The 24,993-nt window shown below is 44.1% G+C and overlaps 2 protein-coding genes across 3 annotated transcripts in view; one reads left to right on the top strand and one right to left on the bottom strand.

The window, feature by feature from the left end:
* Window positions 1–4,263: 4,263 nt before the first annotated feature.
* On the top strand, window positions 4,264–19,586 carry ZCCHC9 (zinc finger CCHC-type containing 9). 2 transcript variants are annotated; one of them, XM_074995381.1, is made up of 6 exons: window positions 4,264–4,359; window positions 9,688–10,079; window positions 11,575–11,725; window positions 11,944–12,036; window positions 14,022–14,090; window positions 18,300–19,586. In XM_074995381.1, exons 2-6 carry the CDS (start codon window positions 9,714–9,716, stop codon window positions 18,416–18,418), a joined length of 798 nt encoding a protein of 265 aa, XP_074851482.1. In that variant the 5' UTR covers window positions 4,264–4,359; window positions 9,688–9,713; the 3' UTR covers window positions 18,419–19,586. The 2 variants fall into 2 exon arrangements, with proteins under 2 accessions (XP_074851482.1, XP_074851483.1); XM_074995382.1 differs by lacking the exon at window positions 4,264–4,359 and adding an exon at window positions 7,133–7,327.
* Window positions 19,587–23,419: 3,833 nt separating this feature from the next.
* Window positions 23,420–24,993, bottom strand: part of ACOT12 (acyl-CoA thioesterase 12) — a 43,030-nt gene continuing 41,456 nt past the window's right edge. The window contains exons 14-15 of the mRNA XM_074995380.1: window positions 24,727–24,853; window positions 23,420–23,680 (exon numbers count right to left, since the gene is read on the bottom strand). Coding sequence (XP_074851481.1) covers window positions 23,537–23,680; window positions 24,727–24,853 — 271 coding nt within the window. The 3' untranslated portion in view covers window positions 23,420–23,536. The remainder of the gene's footprint in view (window positions 23,681–24,726; window positions 24,854–24,993) is intronic.

The raw sequence follows: 24,993 nt of genomic DNA, 5'->3' as shown, positions 1-24,993 counted from the left end.
TCCATCTATCGCCCTGCAACAGTTAGGGAATCCCATCGCGGCAAAGCCATTCACTCTTGCTATGTCTACATTAGGGATTTTGGCGACAAAACCCGTGTAGCATCCACATTTCCAAGGCATTCTTTTGACAGTAACTCAACAGAATGCGGCACTTCTGTCGACAGTGTTCTGCTGCTCCCCCATGAGGCAGAACATTGACAGAAAGCCGGTCTGGACATTCCAGGGGGCCTTCTGTTGACAGAAAGGGTTTCCAGGACACTGGGCAGCCCTGTCTGCTGTGCTTCCAGTTGGTTGTTCTGTTGAGAGAGTGGCCAGGCAGTCCAGCCACTCTCTTGCAACTGAGCAGATTGCTCTTCTGATCTGCTTGGCTGTCTGGCCACAATCTGTCGACAGAAATTTTGTTGGAAGATATCTTCTGATGGAAACTTCTGTCAACAGATCGCTCTAGTGTAGACAGAGCCTATGACTTGCACATTTCCCAGAGTCACTGTCCTTCATAGCAGAAGATGATTGCATTGGCTATCTGAATCACAGCAGCCCCGACTGTAGATTTGCCTACTCTGACCTGTTTACCCACTGACTGGTAGCTGTCTAGCATTGCAAACTCCCACAGAGCTATTGCCACTTGCTTCTGAACTGTCAGGGCCAGTCTCTTTTAATATTGCTGCACTTCAGGTCAGGGGAAAGCAATTCGTAAAGTTCCATGAAAGTGGCCTTATGAAGGAAGAAGTTTTGTAGCCACTGCTGTTCACCCCAGACCTGAAGAACAGCGTAGTCCCACCAGTCTGAGCCTGTTTCGTGGCAACAGAACTGGCACTTCACTGTGTACAAAGCATCAAATGCAGCCAGTATCTCCATGGTCCTCCTCTCTGATGTTTCATATTTTTGTATGCCTGTGTCCTCCTCAGAGTCTTCATTGCCCTGAAGGCTGCTTAGGTTCTGCATGTACTGCAGTACAAAGTGTGAGGTGCTCACAGTATTTGCCACAAGTTTGAAGTTGGATGGGGGCCATGACAGCCTTGCAATGGCGTCTGCACAAGGACCCAGTGGAAAAAAAAAAGGTGTGAAAGCATTGTTAGCCATTACTTTCTAAAGGGAGGGAGAGGAGATAAGTACACTATGGGAGGCTGTTTTGTTCTGTCACACACTGGGAATTTAACCCAGAATAAAAGGGGGCAGCAGGAACTGTGGGATAAGTACGCACACAGCATTGCTAGCAAAATCAAAACTTCCCACCCTAATGGGGATGTACTTCACCAACTTCTCATGCCAGTGGGGACATGCACCCTTAACTTTACAAAAGTGGGTGCTTAAAAAAAATCAACCTTATCAACCTAATCTCCTAGTGTAGATTTGCCTTTAGGAAGTTAGCTATTTTACCAATGACAAGATATAGGTAGAAGTAAGCCTGAAGTATCTCTGAGACAAGGATTACCTTTCCCTCTTCCCCAGTTCTATGTCCCTTGTTGTCTTCTCCCCTGATGTAAAGAATTCATTCCTTCTGAAGCATCTGCCAACAGCCATTGTCAGAAGGTAGGACGCTGGGCTAGATAGCCCGGTGGACTGACCCAGTATGGCTAATTTTATATTCAGGAAACAAGTCAAGGAATCCATCCTTTTCATTAGAAGATGGCCTTTTTTATATATATCTACACACACATGAGAATATATATAAACATTTACTTTTATGGGAGGTATTCTTCCTGTTCCTTTTGTAGGTGCACATTCACTGGGAATATCCTGAAGAAAGGCCTATAAATTATGAAGAAGTACTTCTATTTTAAGGAAGAGTCAATGAAAAAATATACCCAGTCAAATATAACCTTTCATTTAAAATTGTAAAAAGCCCACATTTATTCCAGCAGTTCACTTTGCTTTCAAAGGAGGTTCATACTCCCTCTGCTGGTACATTTGCTTCAATAGCATAACATAATTGTTCAGTAACTTATACAGAAAATGTAAAGGGTGCAATACATCTGACAAGAAGTGAAGATGAAATTGAAACAAGTTGAGACACACAGAACAAACATAAGGGGCTTGTCTACACTTGCCTCCAACTTGGAAGGGGGCATGGTAATCAGGGTGATGGAAGATTACTAATAAAGTGCTGTGGTGAATATGCAGCACTTCATTATGCTAATTCTCCCCCACAGCAACTTCGAAGTGTCAAACTTTGAAGTGCTGGCATAAATGTAGCTGCTCTGCTTCTAAGTGCCTTCACTCCCTTTGGAGTATTCACTGCAGCACTTCATTAGTAATCTCCCATCACCCTGATTCACTTGCCCCCTTTGAAGTTGGGGGCAAGTGTAGACAAGCCCAAGATGTTTTGTAGAATTTTTAAGAAGCACAAGATTTCTAAGTATCCATGATACATTTGGATTTTATTTATTTATTTATTTTTGTAGTTTACTATAATCTGAGGAAGGAAAACCCTGAATAACATGAATTACTTCAAATTGCTGTGTTTGGAATATTTTAAATAGGAATATAGAGTGTCAAAGTAATAAATAGACAACACAACCAAAGCAAAAAATACATTTTCTGAGCAAATGCCTTTTTGCCAAATAAAAAGTCTGAAGTGCTGAGAATCATGGAAATATGGGGAACTCGTGGAGAACTTCTGTGTGTGTGCTTTTTTCTTGAGATCATTGGTTGGTGGGGTAAAGCAACCCCAAACAGGAAAAAAGATCAGGAGAGAATATTTGTAAGACAGTAACACAGCTAGATTTTTTCTCCAAGGTCATACATTAGACTGGTGAGGACTTCTCTTCTATGCTATTCTAGTTCTTACAGCACACCCATCACAGTATGTAACTGAATGGCATGTCATGAGAGCCTTCAAGGAGCATTTAGATGCCAGGGTTGCTGGAGGGACTTCTCTTACAGCAGCTCAGGGGTCAGCAATCCTTGGCACGCGTACGAAGAGCGGCACATAAGCTGATATTCATCTGCATGTGAGATAAGAGCTCAGCCCTGCCCCTCCTCTCCCCATGCAGCTTGGATGCAAAGATCCACGGGCACCAGTCTGTTCCCGCAAGTGCACACCATGGCAAGCAGAAATGCCATGGGAAGGGAGGGATGTGTGAGCCCCACACATGAGCAGCCAGTGAGAGCAGGGTGGGCTGCAAGTGCAGGACCGTGTGGAGCTACTGGGAGCGTGGATCTGGGCACTTCCCTGGGGCAAGGATGGAATTGCTCCCCCTGCTGCAAGTGCCACCCTCTACTCCCACCATCTGCCCTCCTCTGGGGAAGGGGACTGTGGTCCTCTGACCCCCAGCCAGCTCTGCCATCTGCCCCTACCTTCCTCAGAGACAGGGACTGAGCCTTTCTGCTCCCTACACCTTCCATATGGCCCCCTAGGGACAGGATTGAGCTCCTCTGGCCCCCCCCTTGCCATCTGCCCTGTGGCAGGGATTTTTTAGTCCATCTGCCCACTGTCTGGGATGGAGGCCAACCCTGCCAGCTTTCCATCTTTGCCCTGTCTTGCCACCTCACCAATCACTGCTACCATCCTTTGGGTAGGGGCTTAATTCTAGTGAGGTATTTGGAGGTCTTGCTCCCCCAAGGCTGCCCACCTCCTCCCCCTGAGCTCACTTGCCCCCAGCACATCAGCCCTGCTTCCACGTGCAACGGATCTCCCTCCTGCCACCAGCCACAGGGGAAAGCTCTGCATCTCGGTTTATGTATTAATGAAGCTGCGGTAAGTAGGACTATCCGTAACTCTGAAAGGTATCACCTGCATTCCCATACATAGGGGTCAAAAGGTCACCCCCCCCGGGAAAGAGGGGCTGACCCCTACGTTAGCAGCGCACTGCACTGCACTGCACAGCAGTGGTTGGCAGACGCTTTGTACGAAACGGAAAGGGCGTAGGGAGGAATCTGGCCCACGGGGGCTGATTTGTTGCCTGTACCCACAGGACGATTCAGAACCTTCCCAGGGTCACTACCTCGCGCAGCCCCCACCCACGGTGGGCGGAGACGCGCGCCTGCTCTGCTCTGCGCTCTCACACGGAGGCGAGGCTCAACGGCCACACGCCAATGTTTCTACAAGATCCTCCAAGGAAGCCAAGAAATGCGTCCCTGGGCGCAGCGCTACCCCACACAGAGCGCCTGCACAGCCCGGCTCCGGCCCCGGACTACTTTCAGCTCGCGGCCTGGCGCAGGCTTGCAGGAAGGCGTCGCAACGCACCGCCGCCAGAGCCGCAGGGGGAGGTGTCAGGCAGATCGCGGATCGCTCCGCGGATCTGCACACATGAGGCTCGTCCGCCAGCAGCAGCGGCTCCGCCCCCTTTCTGCCTCTTCCCCCTCAAGCCCCGCCCCCCGACCAGCCGGAAATCGGACCCAGCTGGGAACCTTGAGGTGAGCGTGTTCTGTCCCCTACTTCCCCCCCACCGCGTGCAGCGGGCTCAGCTGCTCTGCGCCCCCTCGCTCCGCCGCCGCGCGTGCTGAGCCCAACCGCTGCGTACCCCCCCTCTCCTGCCGCCGCGCGTGTTCAGCCCAACCGCTGCGTACGCCATTCCCCTCCCGCGCGGAGCCGGGCCCGGCCGCTCTGCGCACCCTGCACTCGGCGCGAGATGAGCCCAGCCGCTGTGCGCCCCGCTCCCCCGCCAGCTGAGCCCCTTGGCAGATGCGGAGAAGGGATGAAAGTGCTTCCAGGAGCCTTCATGATGCGGGGGGGAGGTGTTCAGGTGTACAGCGGTAATTGAGGGCAAAGAGCAGTTGGATGTGGTTATTTTCCTTTAACATTATTGACAAAAGTGCCGTCTCTTCCGAAGGGCTTTGGGCGGCCTTTCGGGTAACTGTCAATAGCGCTGTCTGCGGAGGTTAGTAAACAGGCAGGATCGCTCTCTCCCCTGTTCAGTCGTTCTCCCCGGGGGGTAACTCAGAGCTCTCACAGAGGGTAGATTAAAAGTGTTTCTCATCCTTTATTTATGAATTAAAATTATTTTATGTTCATCTAGTTTTTTACTTATCTTTTTTGCACAATCATAAGTATGATGGTAAGTTTGTTGTCTAGAGACAATTTCTTCCAACTAACCAGTTATGGTTAAGTTGTGTAAGCAAATGTTTTGCAGTGGTAGGAAAAAAAAACCTGTGGGTGTCTGAAAATTGTAGGTACTGGGTGTAAATGCTTGTTTTTTTATATAGTACCCCCTTTCAAAAAAAATAAAATGTTGAGAAACACTGATCTAGTTAATGATTAAAACTATGCATAGACTGAGCTGTGAGTCCTCATTGGAGGCATGCATTGCATGTAGAGGAGGGACACTAACAAGAAGGTCCAACAGGGCTGGTGCTTTACTGCTCACCATGAGAGGTGCCCAAGGTGGCCTGCAGCCATACTGCTCAACACACCCTGTACCCCTTGTCCAAATAGGTCAAGCTCAGACCCACTGAGTGCAGGACAAGGGGATTCTACACTGAGGCCTTGGGGTGCACTGCCAGCTGTTGGTGAACCTGGCCTGCTTGGGGTGTGGACAGGTGACTGTAGGCCTCTGGTCTGGTAGTGCTAAAAATGGTTTGTGGGGGCTTTGCTAATCAGTTGGGCAGTATCTGAATCTCTCCTAGCCAAGTGCTGTGCTTATAGGCAGCACTGGTTGGACCTAACCTCTCTCTACTTGCGTCTGGATCTCCACTGCACTGGAGGCCTGTCTAGTATGTGCTGTGCTGTTTGCCCGATCCCTGACTGCTCCCCTAAACGGAGAGGGCCTCAGGCCAGTGCCAATGGTCAGCCTTTTGCCAGGGGCCTTCAGGCTAGTCTTGCACACTGTCCTGTTTTCCCTTTGAGAAGTATGCTCACCCTACTCCAGGGACTCTGTGCTATGCTCGTGATGAGTGGTTCTTGTGGTCTCTGGCCGCTTACACCTGTTTCTCATATGGTCAAATCTCTGCATAGCTGTGGGGTGTGAGTTTGTTCCTCAATGAGGGTGAGTTTTAGTGGGGTGCTGGGTCTGTGGCAGCTGAAGGTTGCCTCCACCCTCCCTACCCTTCTGAAGGGAGGCCAGGGATTCACTGAACTCAGCTGCTGAAACTTGGGCAGGATCAGGCCTTGAGCACTGGGCCCCATGACTGCCTCAGACCTGCTGGTCTCTGCATCCATCCGGTGGTATGTGAGCGGGTGGGAGGCAGAGAGGAGTGAGTGGTAGGTGAGGCCTTGGGGAGAAAAGGCTGACAAAAGGGGCAGGGTGGTAAATCATCAGTATAGTGGAGAGCAGGGCTGTGGTGCTGGGGCCTCTTTTGAATGTGGACCTAGTGCTCTTAAACCTGGTACTGTAGATCAGGATTATGCAATATCAGCCCAACCATAGTCCTGGAGCCTTGCTGCACTAACCTAGACAACTCCTGTGTCAGAGAGAGGTTCTCCTGCTACTGTAGTTAATCCGCCTCTGCCACAGACTGGTTGTAAGTGCTTGGAAGAGCCAAGCTATTGACTCATTTTATTTACAGAGGAGATTAGGCCAACCTATCTGCGCCACAAAATGTGCAACAATGTTCATAGCCCTCAACAATATAGTCAAGAGCTTTGTAATGAACTGGAACCACTACCAATTCCGAGTTCTCCTGTTTGGCCTGTTGGCAGCTCCCCATGTGTTTACCAAATGCATGGCAGTGGACGCAGCTCTTCTTTGTAGGTATCACATGTAGGTGTTCCCCCACCTAAATGACTGGCTAATCATGCCCAACTCCAGTGATCTGCTGTCCCAGTTTGCTTTGATTAGGACTATCGTCAACAATCTAGGTCTCCTCATAAATGAGGAGACATCCATTCTGTTCCCAGCTCAGAGAATAGAGTTTATTGGAAAAACAAAGAGAAGTCCAGTGGCACCTTATAGACTAATAGATATTTTGGAGCATAAGCTTCTGTGGACAAAGGCTTACATTGTCAGTGCCTCTGACAAAGCAGGCCTTTGTCCATGACAGCTTAAGCTCCAAAATATCTTTTAGTTTGTCAAGTAACACAGGACTTCTCGGAGTTTATTGGAACTGTCCTGGACTCCATCCAAGCCAGGGCTCTCCTATCATCCACGAGGTTCAAAACCTTGTCAGATACTATTCTCAAGTTGCATCAGTTTGTGACTACCGCTGTGAGAAACTGTCTGAAACTGCTCAGCCACATGTTCACCTGTGCATACATGGTGCGTCATGCAAGGCTTCAACTCAGACTATTGCAGTTGTGGTTAGAGACAATCTATCACAAGCCACAGAGGTGTTTATACAAGCTGTTGACTCTCTCCACCCAGTTCTCAACTTGCTGACCTGGAGGTTAGACCACCCAGAGGTATGCGCAGGCATCCCCTTCATGACAACACAACCATTGCTATGGCTGGTAAGAGATACCTCAGATGGGGTGCTCATATAGAAGACATCATGACTTATTGGGGGTCTCTGGTTTGCAGCCAATATGATTCTCCATATCAATGTCAGAAAATTGAAAGCAGTTTGCTTAGATTGCTGGGTGTTCCAGCTGGCTGTCAATACTGACATATGCCAACATGACAGGTACAACGTGACAGCAATGTTCTGTATCAACCTTTAGGGGTACACGCTCCTCTACCCTGTGCAGGAAGGCTTCCTGCTCTGGGACTTTTGTGTAGAGCATTCAGTCCTCCAGCAGTCCTCTTCTGGATGTGCAGAATGAGTGGCAGACCTTTTCAACAGGTTGTTCAGGGTCATGAGTGTTTAGTTTGCCCTCATGTGGCCAACTTACTTTTTCAGCACTGGAGCTTCACCACAAGGCTCAACAAGAAATGCCAACAGTTCTGCTACCTCCAGATCCACAGACCCGAGTCAATGTTGGATGTGTTCCTGATGTCATGAGCATATTGTCTACTGCACGTTTTCCACCCCATTCCACTGGTCCATAGAGTCTTTCTCAAAAGCGGGAGAGATTGAGCTCATGTCGTATTGAGTGCTCCTGCTTGGCCTTGCCAGCATTGGTTTATACCGCTCCTGGACATGTTGGTGGAGGCTCCAGTAACCCTACTTTCTACCCAGAGCTTCTGACACAGAGCCACAGGCATCTTCACCATCCAAATGTTACGGTGTGGAAGCTCTGTGACTGAACCCATTTAAGCTCTTCTGTTCAGATCATATAGACAGGTCCTCCTTAGTTGTAGAAACCCCTCAACGAGAGTGACGTATTTCACTGAGTGGAAGAGAGTCTCCATCTGGGGGGCATAGCATGGGGCCTCCCTGACTCTCACTTCCCTAAATCTATATTGGATTTTGTCTGCAACACTTTAATCAGCAAGGGTTGTCGGTGTCTTCTGAAAGGGTCCATCTAGCCGCCATTTTGGTGTTTCATCCTGGGGTACAAGGTCAATCATTTTTCAACAACCCAATCATTAGACACTTTCTAAAGGCCTTTGGATAGGTTCTATCCTTGTGTTCGCCAGCCAGTGCCCCCTAGGACTTTAACTTGGTTCTGTGCTGGCTGAAGGGGGGTGGGGCCCGTTTGAACCTTTGGCCACGTGTTCACTGTTCCTGCATCTGAGAGTGTTATAGTCTTTAGGCTATACCTCTGCCTCTGCTTATGACACACTCTGGCTACGTCTACACGTGCCCCAAACTTCGAAATGGCCATGCAAATGGCCATTTCGAAGTTTACTAATGAAGCGCTGAAATGCATATTCAGTGCTTCATTAGCACGCGGGCGGCAGCGGCGCTTCGAAATTGATGCGCCTTGCTGCCGCGCGGCGCGTCCAGACGGGGCTCCTTTTTGAAAGGGCCCCGCCTACTTCGAAGTCCCCTTATTCCCTTCAGCTCATGGGAATAAGGGGACTTCGAAGAAGGTGGCGTCCTTTCGAAAAGGAGCCCCGTCTGGACGCGCCGCGCGGCAGCAAGGCGCATCAATTTCGAAGCGCCGCTGCCGCCCGCGTGCTAATGAAGCGCTGAATATGCATTTCAGCGCTTCATTAGTAAACTTCGAAATGGCCATTTGCATGGCCATTTTGAAGTTTGGGGCACGTGTAGACACGGCCTCTGCCAGAGCTCAGGCTTTCTCTACAGCATTCCTTGCCCAGCTTCCTATCCAGGAAATTTGTAGGACCACAACACAGTCATCCATTCATATGTTTTCTACACAGCAGTTTTTGGATGAGACAGCGTTCCAATCAGTGAGGAACTCTGACCCCATCTCCTAGACTTGGGCTTGTGAATCCTCTGATTGGAATGCACGTGAAGAAACACTTGAAGAAGAAAAAACGTTGTCTTTGGTAGCTGTTGTTCTTCGAGATGTGATGTTCATGTCCATTCTAACACCCACTCTCCTTCCCTTTTGTCAGAATTGTAGGCAAGAAAGAACTGGGAGGTGGGGGGATTGGGTTGGCAGGGCTCTATATTTGGCACCATATCTACACCACTTTGGGGAGACCCAGGCCAACCCTATGGCTGGCTGCTTGGTGAAGTATCTTCTGAGTGCTATGCGCTTGCATGCGTGAACACACCTGTTTGGAATGGACATGAACAATACATCTTGGAGAATAACAGTTACAAAAGATGAGTAATGTTTTTTATCGTTTGGTTGGTGCCTTATGGGGTGGTTTTACATGATTTTATTTTTAAATGATGTTTTGTAGAGCAGTGCTGCTTGGTAGCCCCATCCCAAATTTAAATTTAGTCCTGTTGTGCTAAATTTTGTGCAAAATGATTAAAAATAACAGTGTGACCTTAGTATTTGTTTTAAAGGCTTGTAAGCTATTCCAGAAGAAATCATGACAAGGTGGGCCCGTATAAGTACCACACATAACAAAAAGCCTCTGGATGCTACGCCATGGGAAGATATGAAAAATGGATCTACCAATGGAACAGCAAGGAATAAACAGCAAAATTATTCAAATAATCTTGCTTTAAAGAATGCTCAAGTGAAGAAGAAGAATAAAAAGAAAAAAGACTATTTGAATGAAGATGTTAATGGATTCATGGAATACTTAAAACAGAACTCACAGGCTATACATGATGGAAAGGTGAGCGCAGCTGACAGCCGTGAGGTGAGGGGAGAAGTAGCAACGGCCTTGAAGAAAGACAAGCGTCGGGAAGGAAGAAGATTAAAGAGACAGGAGATGAAGAAAAACACCATGGTAAGATCTCTGTGCTGTTTTTTGCCTTTCTCTTCTTGGTTCTCTGTTAAGTTTCCTACTTACTAGCCATGTATAAGTCACTTGCATAATCTTATCTTAAATTTGACCTAAGAACTTGGTAAAGACTCATTTTTCCATTACCAATCTTTCTGAACACTTCAAGGTTTTGTTCAAAAGTGTGTTCTAAGATTAAAGTGAAAGTAAACTGAGAAAAAAAACACTTTTTTTTTTTTTTAAACAAGATGCAAACATTTGTAGGAAAGTCATATAGCCTGCAGAATTCCAGTGTACCAACAGTAAACCCTGGAGTTACATGGGGATTGCCTTTTGCAACCCTTGTTTAACTTGAATTTTTGTGCAAGTCGAGGGGAGATGGGAGCTAGGCTGCCAGAGTGGCTGGGAGCCAGAAACCCAGGGGCAGCCTGTTCCCATCTCCCTGTTGCTTGCAGGACCCAGAAAACTGACCAGCTGGTTATTTTCCTGGCTACAAGGAGCGGAGAGGAGCCGGGAGCCAGGCTGCTCCTGGTTCCTGGCTCCCCTCCGCTGGCTGGAGCCAGGAAACTGACCAAGGCTACTGGCCTGCTCCTTTCCAGCTGGTCAGTTTCCTGGGTCCCACGGTAGCCTTGGTCGGTTTCCTGGCTCCAGCCAGCGGAGGGGAGTCAGGAACCAGGGCAAGCTGGTTCCCAGCTCTTCTCTACTCCTTGGAGCCAGAAGACTAACCAGGGCTGCTGTCATGCTCAGTTTCCCAGCTCTGCAAGTGGAAGCGACCCAGGAGCCAGGCTGCTGCCTGGTTCTCAGCTCCCTGCCACTCCAGGGACCAGGCAACCGCTCTTGTTGTGGGTGGCAGTCACGTTAACCTGTGACACGTTCAACTTGCTTGTGTGTATCTCGAAGATTTACTGTAATGTGAAATTGTTCCCCTGTTTGGAATCCACAGAATGTACCAAACTTACTTTTTGAAGGAAGAATCACTCCTTCTGGAATGATTGAATATTGATCAGTAAATGCCAAATATGAAATTCCTACATATATCTTTTCCTAATCTTGTAGATCGGTGAATAGTGCTTATAATATTGGAGATCGATCATCTAATCGGTTGTGGATGCAGGCTTGTGATAACTATGTTGTGGTTTACTAGACAAATTGGATTTATCCCTATTATAATCCAGGAATTTTCCTCTTGGGTCCGCCCATGTAAAATTCATAAAGTACTTTATTAGATTGGGATTTTGTGGTCTTGCTTTCGGTGCCAGTTATTGAATCTTAGACCTTTGAAATCATTATAGCTATCGTTGGGTGTTGGTGTGACCTTATTTTAAAGTTGTAAGTGCAAAAACTTGATGCCAAAATCTAAAACTGAACCTTGACTGTGTTCTCTCCTTGCCTAAATGTGGGTATATGACACACACAGTTTTCAGGTAACCTTAATTTTAATAGGAAAAACATGTAGTGAATTTCCCTGGTCAATTTAGTAACTCACGTTTTATTTTCCAAGGTATGTTTCCACTGCAGGAAGCCTGGCCATGGACTTGCTGACTGTCCAGCTGCACTTGAAACTCAGGATATGGGTACTGGAATCTGTTACCGATGTGGATCTACAGAGCATGAAATCACCAAGTGTAGAGCAAAAGTTGATCCAGCTCTTGGTATGTTTTTAACATGTGCATTTCACTTTTTAAGAAAGTGGAAGTTTTGGAAGTGTTTGCTGATCATGGAGAAAATTAACAGTTTTGAGACCTGTTTAAGTGGTTCCCTATTATTTTAATATTGATTTTCTCTTCTGTAAAAACACTGTGTGATTATCTATAACTTTGGTGTGATGCTTAAACATGCATCTTAATAGAAGAAAATTGGTGTCTTACAGGGGAATTTCCATATGCAAAATGTTTTATTTGTGGTGAGATGGGGCATCTGTCAAGATCATGTCCAGATAATCCTAAAGGCCTATATGCTGAAGGTAAGTATAATTATTGCAGTAAGTTAAACATTTGCCCTCTTTATAATGGTGGTTGAAGTGTCAAAGGACAAGATAATAGCTGCTGGGTACTAGACAGCATAGTGAATAGATCTCTTTAGAAGAGGTGGACTGTGTACTTTGTGTAGATAAAGTATGGGGCAACTCTTAGAGGGTCTGATGTAAGCGTTCATTAGCTAATGGTTAATCCAAGTAACTGAGCATCAGTAGGATAGGTAGAAAAGTGTGGGAAACGCTCCCCCCCCCAGTGGTTCTATGAGGGGAAAAGACCCATTGTATTTATGTATGTAACCAGTGAAATATACACATGGAGAAATCTGATGAAGTGTTTCTTACCTGTGAGAGCTAATAAATAAAATTATTAGTCTATAAGGTGCTACAGTACTGCTTGTTTTATTTTGTGAGGCCAGAGAAGCGCATTTAAGACTATTTACCATGGAGAAAGGGAGACACTTTAAACCTGTGGGGAGGCAGTGAATAGTCTCTTTTGGCTAAAGAGACAGACACGTTAACAGCTAAACAAGTTTTTCAGTACACCCTCCCCTCCCCCACCATTATATATTGGATACATGGGTCTTTTCAGGTATTCTGTGGGTGTTAGCCAAACAAAATTTATTGTTGCACTAAAATTCCGTGTTTCACTATGTGATGACACTGCAAAAGAACAAGGAAATCAGAATAAAGGCTGACACTCTGACTTTGACTTGTGCTTAGGAATTGTAATTCACGTAGCCTGTGATCATATGTAGCTCAGAAACATGCAGTCCCTAGGTATCCTGGGACTTGTAACATTTGTTAATGAAGCCTCTATTCTGGAAAAGGGACAACCTCATTTAAATCATGCTTCTGTCTGAAAATGTTTAATGTAAGAAAGGGATTAAAATAGTCTTTTGAAATCTGATAATCCCTTTTTTGTATAACTCTCTTTCATATCCCAGTGTAATCAGCCACTTTGTGGATCTTTCACGCAACTTGGAAAATATAGAAAAGTGATTGTAAAATCTGGGATTATTAGGGCAACTCAGATGTATTTAAAATTACTTTTAATCTTTTTTGAATTGACTAGCTCTCAAATAGATGTTACTGCTTTAAAGGCTGGATTTTGTTGTCGGACATTCCCATGCAACTCCTGTTAACTTGAGAAGTAATTCTTGTATGCTAGTATCTTACAACTTGTTACTAAGTAAACAGAGTGTGAGAATTTCAAATAGCTACTCAATATTTCCAGGAAAATATCCATTCAAATTAGTCTTTACAGTAACATTTAATACAGGTTGAACCTCTGTAACCCAGAACTCTCTCATCCAGCAAACTGTGTAATCTGGCATGCTTTCAGTTAGGCTGAGGACCACTTATCATGGGTGTGGCCAAGTTTTCTGTGGTCCCATAAAGTTTGTTTACGGACACCAATCCTGGCTCTCAGTGTTCTCTGCTGTTGTTTAGCTGTAATTTACCCTTAAATGTCTTCTAAGAGCCCATTGAGTAGTGGAAGGGTTGGTAATGTGATAGACAATACTGACCCCATCGTCCAGCAGATTCTCTCATCCAGCACTGGTCAGGTCCCAAGGGTGCCAGGAAAGAGAGGTTCAACCTGTACTGCATGTGCATACATCCTTTGGCATCCATAGATATGAGTGCTTTACAAATAAGGGTACATATAAGATCCCTATTTTGTAGAGGGAGAACTGAGGCACACAAGTCAAATTATTAGTCCATGCTCACAAATCTTACTCTATGAAAGTCCTGTGAATTAGTTTCTAGAGGGAATTTATATCGTAATTGGTGCTGTATCTTTGGAGCAGTATATATTTTGAATTAGTTTTTGTAATATTTAAATTTGCTTGTTTCAAGTGAAGGTTAGTCTTTATAACATGTTGACAGGTGATTACAATATGCATTATGCTAAAGCAAATGTTATTTCCAGCTGTTTAAAAATAGTGTTGGTTGTTTGTTTCTTTCTTTAATAGGAGGTTGCTGCAGGCTTTGTGGATCTGTGGAACACTTTAAAAAAGATTGTCCAGAAAACCAGAACTCAGGTGAGATCCAAGTGAATACAGCTTACGTGTCAGTTTTAATATAAAGACAGATTATTCTAGTCCAATGATTAGAGCTATAAAGAAGGCGTGGAAAATGCACTCTTCTGGTAGCAAATATTAAACTGTTTGGGAGGAATAGGGAGTACAGGTGAGTTAAGTAAACTGCGGAAATTGGCTGCTTTCATTACAAATGGGATCTAGCCCTTAAACTTTTGGCTGTGTTCAGGGGGTGCTTGTCTTAGGTGGCTGATGCTCTGTGGGCGGCACTATGGGCTGTATTTTGCCTGCCTTTGATCTAGAGCAGGGATGAACAAAGTGGGGAGGAGGCAGGGGTGAAATTTTGGACGGGGGGCACAGCATAATTGGCTGCTAGGTCTCAGGTTCATCCATCTCATCCAAAAAGGTTGAAATATGTTACTGTTTTATGTTTGTATATGTACATTTATATGCCAGTTAAAGTTGTTACATACTTATTTCCTTACACGTGCTAAAGGGGTTCTTTTTTTATATGAACAAAACCAAATTCCCATTGGTTTGAATTACACTAGATAGGTTGGGGGGCCCTGCTAATTGCAGGGATGAAAAGTGGGGCCCAGCGTAAAAAGTTTGCTCTCCGCGCTCTAGGGACTACAGCCTGGTATGAATCCAACAGCTGAGGCTGGAGGAATGAACAGTTTGCTCCTTGAGTGCCAGTGCTGGTGGCTGGGGGAAGACACTTTTTATTAGTTTCTGGTTAACTGTTTTAGTCTGTGCTAAAGGTTGTTGGTTAGTTCTTTTAAGCCCTGCCAAAATTAGTGTTTGTTCAACTATCTGGAAAAATTAGCTGAAAAATATCACTGTTGTCTACTAATAACTCTGAAAAGTCATGATTTAGATTTTTATATTCATTTATTTTTATTTCCCCCCTTCCTACCCGTGTTCTTTATTATAAAATTATTTGCATTTGGCAGAAGTGGCTTAATGATCATGCAGAGAATGGAGTACAGGTATTACCAGTTTTTAATAGTTGTTAAACTACTGCTTTGTTTTCTGGATATCTATAATAGAGAGAATAGGAAGTGAAATCACAGTAGAGAGATTATATGTTGGCATAGTGAAATGAGTCATTTTGAGTTGTACACATTCGTGATTTTTCACCTTCCTCTCAGTCTCTAGTGTCACTGGCTGGAAGATACTGTCAGATTTCCATTATCAAATTCAGTTTGCTTCTCTAGAAACTCACATTCTTCATTCATCACTACTAAATGTATATATCTGTATCATATAAATATTAACACTGTTATTCTCCATGTGCAGGGAGTCTCTGAGGGTGCTTGACATTAGGTGTACATGAAAGGTTGAAACAAAAAAGCAGTCCAATAGCACTTTAAAGATTAACAGAATAATTTATTAGGTGATGAGCTTTCATGGGATGTCTTCTGATCAATGGTTGAAGTGTTAGTTTGTTGAAGCATTTTGTCAAGTTGGATTTGTATGGGACTGTTTATCTGGTTTATGGTTGCCAGAGATTTGTGGTATAGAAGGCCACTGGTGAGAAAAGATTAGCAGGTAGTTTTGTTTGATGTAGGTTAGACAAAAGTAATTTCTGGTAATGTTGGGGGAGATCTGAGATGATTCATTCTGAGGCTCAAACCTTACTGATATAATAGATTCCCTTGGAGCAGAGTTATTTTTTCAGGGATCTGCCCAACCTGCTGAAAATTAAAGCCGTGAAATTGCCCAGCTCCAAGTGGCCCAACCTGAACTGGCTTGGGGCAGTCCTGGCTTTTGCCAGAAAGAATGACACAGACAGAAACAGGATATGGAAGCACAGGTAAGAGTGAAAAATTGTAGGGCAAACAGAATCTAGTGAGTGCTAGTGAAAGCTTGCCTGCCTGGATCCTCCACTGTGAGTGATGCACATGACTTGGGAGAGCAGCTTGAAACTTCTGAATAGTTGTGTATATTGGGGCTGCATATCATCCATGTCCTTGTATGCTTCTTTACCCCACCTCCAGGTCTGTTAGATTGCTGCTGTTATTGTTGTGACTTTGGTTCTGGAACTCTGATGTCAGACTCATGCTGTCCAGTAACTCAGCAGCAAGTTCTTTTATGCAATTTTTCTTTCTAGATCCTCTAGGACTCTTCAGGAGGGAGTCCTGAGGACATAGGTGGCATACGTGTGCAGCCCTAATGGCTGGGTACTGTTTAGACATTCTGACATTCCAAGGTGATCATATCCCCTACAGCTTGGACTCCTGCAAGCAATAATCTTGGCTTACTGAGTTTAAGTAACGGTTTTGAGTACTGTGCTTGCTCCATGCAATTCCTGTACTTCAGAACGTATGACAAGTATGAGAGTCAAAAGTTTAGTGATCAGAACTATAAATATCTTCTGTGAGGTCTGTAATGGCAACTGACAAATGCCACGTTGCTTGCAGACACACACAGTACAGTCCCATCTAGAAAAATAAGGATCTCTCTTAGGATTGTACTGAAACTAAATGGTATATATGTTGCTGAACTGGAATTCTACATGGCTGGGAAAACTCCCAGATCTTTAGTGAAGATTGATAGTGTAGATGGTATGGAATTTTATAGGCGAGCTATTAGAACAAACATGGATATTTAAAAATAACCATTGCCACTTACGAAACTGTTAGAATTCATTGACTCTATAATGATACACTGTGGATCAGAATGAGAAGAGGAAATTTTGTAAGCGATTTGCATCATGCAAAGTGCTCTTTGTTAGTGGGCTAGATTATGATAAGTGATACTCCAAAAGTCAGCTACCAAAACACACACCATTTTCACAGTGCCTCTCTTTATTCAGCTGCATTTTGGTTTGCCAAAGCTATTTGTTACTTGTTTTAGAACAGGAGTAGGCAAAATTATGCCCAGGGACTGGATCCAGCCCACCAAGCATTTCTCTCTAGTTCGCCCAGCTAATTAGCAGAGCACATGTATTTACAGCCAGCAGCATGTGTTCATTTGCCCCACCCCCCATCTTTTTCCATCTGCAACTCCTAAGATTCTCCTGCTAGCTTTGCAGAGGGGAAAGGAGTTGAGTGGAAAGGATAGTGCTGAAGTCAATGTGTTCCCCTGCCCTGTAACTCATCTCTACAGAGCAGGGTTTGGCGAGAGAGAGACACAGCAGAGCTGCTTCAGTCAGAAACATGGATGGTAAGTGACTCAGGAGTGCAGAGGAGAGGAGGGAGGGAGACGACAGAGCAGGACATTGCTCCTAAAGAGATGAAGGGTGATGCCTTTCGTAAACTTACCCAGCAGCAGCCAGCACACACACTGTCACTGTGACACTCACTCACACTCTCTGTCACTCTGTCTCCCATGTAGTGTTTCTCTTTCGCACTCGCACTCTTTGTCTCTCTCTCTGTAGTCCTCTCCCCTTCCGGGGGCCCGAGAGCTGGCCCACAACCATTACCAAAATTTGTTGCGTGATCCTTCTGTGAAAATTATTGCCCACCCGTTTTAGATTGTGGAACTGTCACATACGTACTAAAATTAGTATAGGTTACTGATAACCATGCAATATTTTCAGCACATTGTGACCAGTTGGCCTCTAAACATTGAACTGCTGTACAGAAAAGAAACAGCATGCCAGTGCGCTGTGTGTTTAGGAGGAATATATTACCTGGTATTGAATGGAATAAAGGGTGGAAAGATATTCTTGTGATTAAAGCAAGGGAGTCAAGAGATCAGCTGTGCCACAAACTTCTTGTATGACCTTTGGCAAATCATTTCTGCCTTAAAATCACAATCTTATGGGGATGATATTTACCTACCCTCTAGGCATGCTAAGGCTTAATTAATGTTAGTTAATTACAGCGAGGGCTTTGTGGAAGGTGTTAGAGGGGAAAGAGAGTATTATTGTTAACCCACTTCAGTTATAATAGCAGAGGGCCTTGGTGAGCTCCCTGCTGAGAAAATATACCCTTATAAAGTGTGTTCCATGTTTTGGGTTTTGTTTAAAGCTACAGTATTTATGGAACCCTAAATATGTTGTGGGGGAGAGCTGAATTCACAGAATAGATGTTGAACAACTTGGCTAACATGATGTGAGTTTGTCAGAGCTAGAATTAAAATTCAAGACATCCTGATCGATAAGATGTGGGCCAATGGTTTAGCCATAAAACTAGTCAAAATGAAAATCTGGGATACAACAGATAGGAGTTTTACATGACGTTTTTTGTTTCTCTTGCTCAACAGATCAAGCAGTAACAGTTGGTCGATGGTCCTATGGAATGAGTGCAGATTATGAAGAAATCCTAGAGAGTCCTAAACCACAAAAGCCTAAAGTAAAAGTCCCAAAAATTGTTAATTTTTGATAAATGCTCTTGATTATCAAACAAATTAAACATCACTTGTCTTCCAAGTAGCGATTGGCTTGTACAACTGGAGGGTAAAGCTGAGTTCCTTAGGACAAATTAAATCATATCCTACTGGGCATGACTCCACTGACACTTGTACCGTTGCGTACACTTAGATTGGGTCTGGCTATCATTAGCTTCAGTAAACTAGCTGGATTGCAGTTTCTGTATCACTTCCTATGAATTCACAATTTTCTACACCTCCTCCCACCCTAACCTTAAATGGTGATCGCTTAAAAACCTAGGTGATGCTTACATGAAGGTGTCCTGAAGAGAGAGGGTAAACAAATATTGTTTAAAAATGCTAGTAGATTGTTGTCAAGGTTTGGGACTAACAGCACCTCTGGTCGTCTTAAATACGCTCATTTGGTTTGAAACTTCATGCTGTCCACTCTCTCAGGGTGGAATCAGATGGTTTTCCCACTCTGAGACTGGTTACTGTAGTATTCAGTGTACCAGCTAATTTTACTCCTACAAATTGGCTTGTATTGAGGTATCTCTGGTTTTTGTTTTAAGAGGTTGTGCTGATCTGAAACAGTGTTTATGAACCTTGACTATAGAAGATTAAAAAGGCCAAACACACACACAATCTGGTATGCATATTCTCTATGACATTTGGATAGTTACTTGCCTAGTGTAAAACTTCTAGAAGCCGCCCTGATTTTATTAATGTGTTACACAACAATGGGGCCAAACCTCAAAATGTATCTGAATGGAAATATCTGGCTTTTCAGTGGTGTACTATGGTGCCAAGACCAATTTGATGTATTCAGTGTTAAATCTGAATTGCTAAAGCATTTACAGACCAAGTACTTCTGTGTACACTAGAATATGCTTAAAGGCATGAAGGATCCCTGTCTCATCACAGTCTCACTTTGGCTCAAAACTCTATTTGTGAGACAATGTATTAAACTTAGTTGTCTTGTCTGTTAGCTAATCTTAGAAGGAAAATTATGTAGTGATTAAGATGTTCTATTTGAATAATGGCCTCGCAGATTAGGCCCAAGGCTCTCTTTTGGGCTTAGTCATGGCTTATTGCTGCCTTAGAATATATGTTTCTTGTGGTAAATCCAAATGCGCATATATATACACACATATATATAGTTTAAATGCTTCCTTATTTATAAATTTTGTTTAAAAATTGACTTGTTTTTATAAAATATATTAAAAGTTTGAATTTTCTATCATGGAGTTGCATTTTTCTAAGGAATTCCCTGGTTCTGGTCTTATTCTGCTATAGACTAGCTTTCCTTTTGGTGTATCTTCAGCTAATGCTTCTGGCTCATAAGCCACCATAAAGTAAATTAAATATAGTGTATAAAAGATAAAGAAATGCAAAGTGGAAGTAAATACCACTAGCCACCTGACTGACTAATACTTTATTGCAATTAACCATAGAAGGATAGCTGAGAGGGAGATCATAGAATAAATGTTAGTCTTTTAAAGGCAAGAAAGAGTTTTGACTGAGATTTTAACAAGTATATGTATATTTGGTTTACTGTACTGAGGGGGCCCATTCCTGCATCATTGATATCTGGGTGGTGATGGGTATCACAGAGCTGACTTTTCACCTAGCAGCGGACCATGCTGGGAGAATTCACTGGAGTGGGGCCAAGCAAACCCTCTGCAGAAGCAGCTCTTGTGTAACCTACGTGTAGCACAAAACAGCATGCTCATCCCCTCTCCCTTTTGGTAACTCAGCATTCCTGCTGACTTTGATAATGACAAGATTGACACAACTGTTATTCAGAATCAAGAGGGTAATGCTGTCCTACAGCTGTTGAATTTCATCATCTTGTACTCCAAAAGTACAAGCCAAGCTCCAACAGCAACTACTGAGCCATGTTGGAGTAAGACTAGGAAGCCCATTTTGCTGCTTTTGTGTCATTTTTTGTTGCAGCTTTCAGGTAGGGCCAATGCATAATTTTGTATAACACTGCCAAATGCATGATGTTATACACAGTCTCTCATTTTCCCATAGTCTGCATTTAAGTACTGAGATGTCTTAGCAGATGTCTTATATGTTTGTAAAGTGGCAGAGAAGAGCTAGGTGTGTTATGACACAATATAAAACAAACAGCATGTATAATAATCTTCCAGCAATTTATTCACAAGATTGATTACAAAATTTACATCTCTAAAAACACATCCTTCACATGAGTCCAGAAATCCAGCTATGTTAACGTACCAGCAAAGTAGGGCTAGGCAGAGGCAGTTGAAAGTCTCAGGATAGCATGCGGTCCTTGGAATGTTTTATACTAGGAAAATGCAAAATTAGAGTATGTAACCAGTGTTACTTTTCAATCAGTATTTCAGCCTTCCAAGAGCATTTGTGTGTGGCTGTTTTAAAGTAGGAAACTGGATAGTATAACTGTAACCTACAGGAAGCACTGCTGGATGCTAATGGAGCATAATTCTTCTGTGGTCTGTAGCGTTATTTCTTAAGGCAGTAGTGTCTGGTGTGAAGTCTCCAGATGCTTAGGCAGTTGTGCAGCAACCAGACAGCATCAAAGGGAAAAGTCTACAAAAGAGCTAGAGAACACGTACAACTATGGGATTTTTGCAGATGCTCTGCCTGAGACTTGGGGTTGCTGTACTGGACTGTGTGTGTAAAAATATAAGTTGCTGAGGCCCTTTCGTGTTTTGCATAGTTGTTCTTGGGACGTTGCTCAGCCTCAACACGCACAACCAAATTTTGCCAATAAAGAAGGCTCTCGTTGTGGCTTGTTTGGTGGTTTTTTTTTTTGGGGGGGGGTGTGTGTGCAAATCCCTTCCTTTTTCCTGTAAGTTTCCTCCAGTTCTCTGAACTTTCCCAGCCATGTTTTTGCTAGCTGTGGGCAGTTGTCCTTTTTAGACAAGTGCCCACAACTAGAGGCTACAGTGGTACCTTGTTGCCTGCACTCAGGTAGACTCATACATCCTCTGTGCATAGGAGGCTAAATTACTCTAACAGGTTGTGGGGTTGGGTGTAACAGGCACTTGAGTGATTCCTTGAGCCTAAGGGTAACAATTTCAAGAGCACTTTAGTCTGATTTTTCAGAAGTCACAGGCAGTGTTCCCTGTAAGCTGTGTGCTTGGGCAACTGCCAGGGAGAGATTCAAATGCTGCCCAGCAAATTAGCAAAGCATCTGTGGCCAGCAGCTTGTTTCTCTACTAGTGGTGCACACCCACATATACTTCAGTGCACACACAGTTTATTCTGTACCTTTCTGGAAACATTTGTCACCTGAGCCCATCTTCTCAAGGTTATTGAGTTAGGTGCTTTAAATATGTTTGAGGAACTGGGCCTAAGTGACTTTAGAAAAGGTGACTCTCATGGGTTAGTGAACTGATCCTAAAGGAGTCTACATGAATGAAAAGCAGCCTGAATTAGTGCAACTAAGGATGGAAACTGCATTTTTAAAGATGGGGATTGTCCTGTCAGGGAGAAGATTCCATCAAGTGCGGAGTTGCTTCCCATGGCATGTTGTCCTACAGCTGTTATCGTAGGGACCAGAAAGGGGTGTGCGGCGCAAGTATTGTATGTTTGGGTTATCCATCTTGCTGGACGCCTCCTGAGGAGATATTTACCAGCCAGCCTACTATGAACCTGCCCTAGACCAATGGTTCTTAACCAGGGGTTGGTGGGGGGGAAGGGGGGTGGTTTCTCCAAGATGGGCCAGTGGTAGACTTGCTGGGGCTCTGGCAGAAAGCCACAGCTTCAGTGCCTGAGTTCTGCCACATGAGGCAGAATAAAAAGCTGGAGTCATTGCCATGCTTGCCTAATTCTAGCCCTGGCTTTTATATGTGGAAAACCAATTGTTGAGGCCCAGGAGGATTGTGGAGATTTTACAGCAAGGTGGGATGGACAGGGGCTGTTCCCAAGGGAAAAAAGGTTGAGAACTGTTGCTCTAAACTGCTCAGGATATAAAGCTGGGATGTAGATCAGGGAGCAGTAACCAGCTCCCTCCTAGTTCTTCCCCACCCTGCCCAACCATCTCTGCTACCTGAAGCAGAGGATAGGGGCTAGAGGTACCAGTAACACTACCATATCCATTCTAGTTGAAATCAATGGGAGTCTTTCCCTTGAGTTTAGGCGAGCTGGATAGAGTTTTAACTGCACGGGAGGGCTGACTGCATCAAACCACAAGGCTCTAATGCAATCCTAAGTTGCCTCAACATGATCCCTGAGCTTCTATTTTTTAAATACATGCAAAGATATTTTTCACATTAAAGTGTAACTCCCAGCAGTAGAGCATTTTTAAATCAAAGTTCAGTACAAAAACGCCTCTGAAACCACCATTTAACATGGCCCAAATAGTTTGTTATTTATTGTTCTATATGTCTTCAAAGCTGTCATAATATTAATAACTTGCACTTCCATGGCACTTTTTTCAGGCATAGAGCTCACATTATGATTGCTTCATTATGATTGTGGAAGACGAGAGCAGATTTTTATATCTGAATTGAGAGGCCCTTCCAAAGTGGTATTTGCAGTAGAAATTATGTCCTCAGTTATACCTGGGCACTGCCTCCAAATTCAAGTGAGAGGTATAAATAAGAACTTATTCCCATTCTATTTAAAAATATGAATCAATTCCTAAATCAGTGGCAGTTGTGAGTGCTCAAATGCTCTCAGCAATGGGGCTGAAATGAGCTGTGTGGCTCAAATATCTGTTAGATTATGTAGATATTGAGAATCCTAATGTCTGCATGCAGCACTTAATCTTAAATACTAATTATTTAAATTTATTAATTAAATATTAATTTAACAACTTATTTATTTTATTATATATTTATATAAATTATATATATATGACTAATTAATAATTAAATTAATAATTTATATAAATATTAAAGTGAATGGCTGGCTAAATACAGCTTCCCTTGGTGTTCACACCGCCAGATCAACTGTTGGTAGTAAGCCTCACCCTTGCTGACTGAGCTAACCTTGTTATCCCCACCCTTGCTTATTTATACCTGGCCCTGCAGATTTCCAAAACCAGCATCTGATGAAGCGAGTCTGTGCTCACGAATTTATGCTCAAAACTTTTCTGTTAGTCTATAAGGTGCCACAGGACCCTTCGTTGCTGCTACTTAAATACTGTGAACCTTGCTAGTTTCCATCTCCAGGAATCTGATGCATGCAGAAGCGGTGTCCTCAATGGATTTTGATGAGCCAGTGAGATTTGCAGCAAGGTAAGGAAGAACACCAGAGGTGACTTGGTTAAAGTAAGACACCTGGGTAACAAAATAAAAATGAATAACTCAAAACCTGAAGAGCATCATTTTCTCGGAAGCTGTATCAGCATCACTCTCTCAGAGGTTTAATACTAAAAATAAAAGCACTGTGAGGGTAAAATTAACTGAACAATAATTACCCTTTAAGCTACAGGCTAAAACTCCCAAATCTGGGATTCTCTCATCGAGCAACATCACCACGGATCCTCCCAGGCTAGAGAGTCCTGCCAAGGGGAGGAGGAACCGCCAGCTAGACCGGCATCAGGAGCCCAAGGCAGGGCAGCTACAGGTGGCCTGACAGCAAGGAAGGGCCAGCAGCAGCAAGAGACCCTCACCTTCTGGAGCAGTGGCCTGATCTGAGAAGCTTACTGCCCAGACCAGGGAGCAGTGGCTCGTGACAGCTCATTGCTGGGGGCCAGGCAGGAAGCTGTGGCCAGGAGAAGCCATGGCTGGGGCTGGGTGGAAAGCTGTGGCCCCAGGAAGCTGGGGCTGCACAGGAAGCCTCAGGCCGGAGAAGCTGAGGGTGGATAAGAATTGGCCTCCCTGGTCTGGCAAAATCCCTGGTCTTGGGAGCACTCAGGTCACGAGGGAGCCAGACCAGGGAGGTTGAACCTCGAATATTAGTGATCCTAATGCCTCCCTCATTAGCTAACTCCTCAAGCACATGCCTAAATGTACACACCAGCGTAGCAGAGAGCAGAATTTAGTCTACCATGTCTAACTTGTTAAATACATTTGTTATAGTAACACAAGTGTTGGTAGAAGAATGACCTAGGCAAGGTACACAAACATTTTCCAAAGTATATGTTCTTATGTTGTAACCTTCCCTTCAAAGTGAACACAGACATTCCTTATTCTCAGTCAGTGTCATGCTTATAATGTAATGTTTTAAAATGCACTGGAATGCTAGTGTTTGAGCAAATTTGAAAATTGATTCCTTCTGTTGTGTCACTGAACTGTTTCTGACAATGCCCATCAATGAGATTTGGTACGGGTACTGTTGAAGGCACAGCAGATGTTATACTGTGATTTGTAAAACTGCTTACTGTGCAGGAGTTGTCATCATCACTCTGGATCAGGAATCCTGCAGACAGGATTTCATTTCTACAGTAGTTTGGAGAAGGTGGCACAGATGTCAGGGTAACTGACCTCACAGCTATTATATAAGGGTCACTGTTGGGAGGAAAAAAACCAAAAGAACCGGAGTCCCTCATCAACAAGATATACAAACTTGCATCTTCATAGGAGCTTAAAATCTTCCCATTCCAAACTATCCATTTCAAGGCACTATCAGGTACTACTGACCACTGTCA

This window comes from Carettochelys insculpta, chromosome 5 (assembly GCF_033958435.1).
Source record: "Carettochelys insculpta isolate YL-2023 chromosome 5, ASM3395843v1, whole genome shotgun sequence".
NCBI classification, from domain to species: domain Eukaryota; kingdom Metazoa; phylum Chordata; order Testudines; family Carettochelyidae; genus Carettochelys; species Carettochelys insculpta.
The sequence above is the reverse complement of the archived record's forward strand: the minus strand, read 5'-3'. Positions and strand labels throughout refer to the sequence as shown.

What these genes read in the sequence shown, in the direction of transcription:
- ZCCHC9 (XM_074995381.1), top strand. Translation starts at nt 9,714, where the DNA reads ATGACAAGGTGGGCCCGTATAAGTACCACACATAACAAAAAGCCTCTG. An exon ending in TAAAGGCCTATATGCTGAAG is followed by an intron (nt 12,037 to 14,021) that starts GTAAGTATAATT and finishes TTTCTTTAATAG; the next exon opens with GAGGTTGCTGCAGGCTTTGT. An exon ending in TCCAGAAAACCAGAACTCAG is followed by an intron (nt 14,091 to 18,299) that starts GTGAGATCCAAG and finishes CTTGCTCAACAG; the next exon opens with ATCAAGCAGTAACAGTTGGT.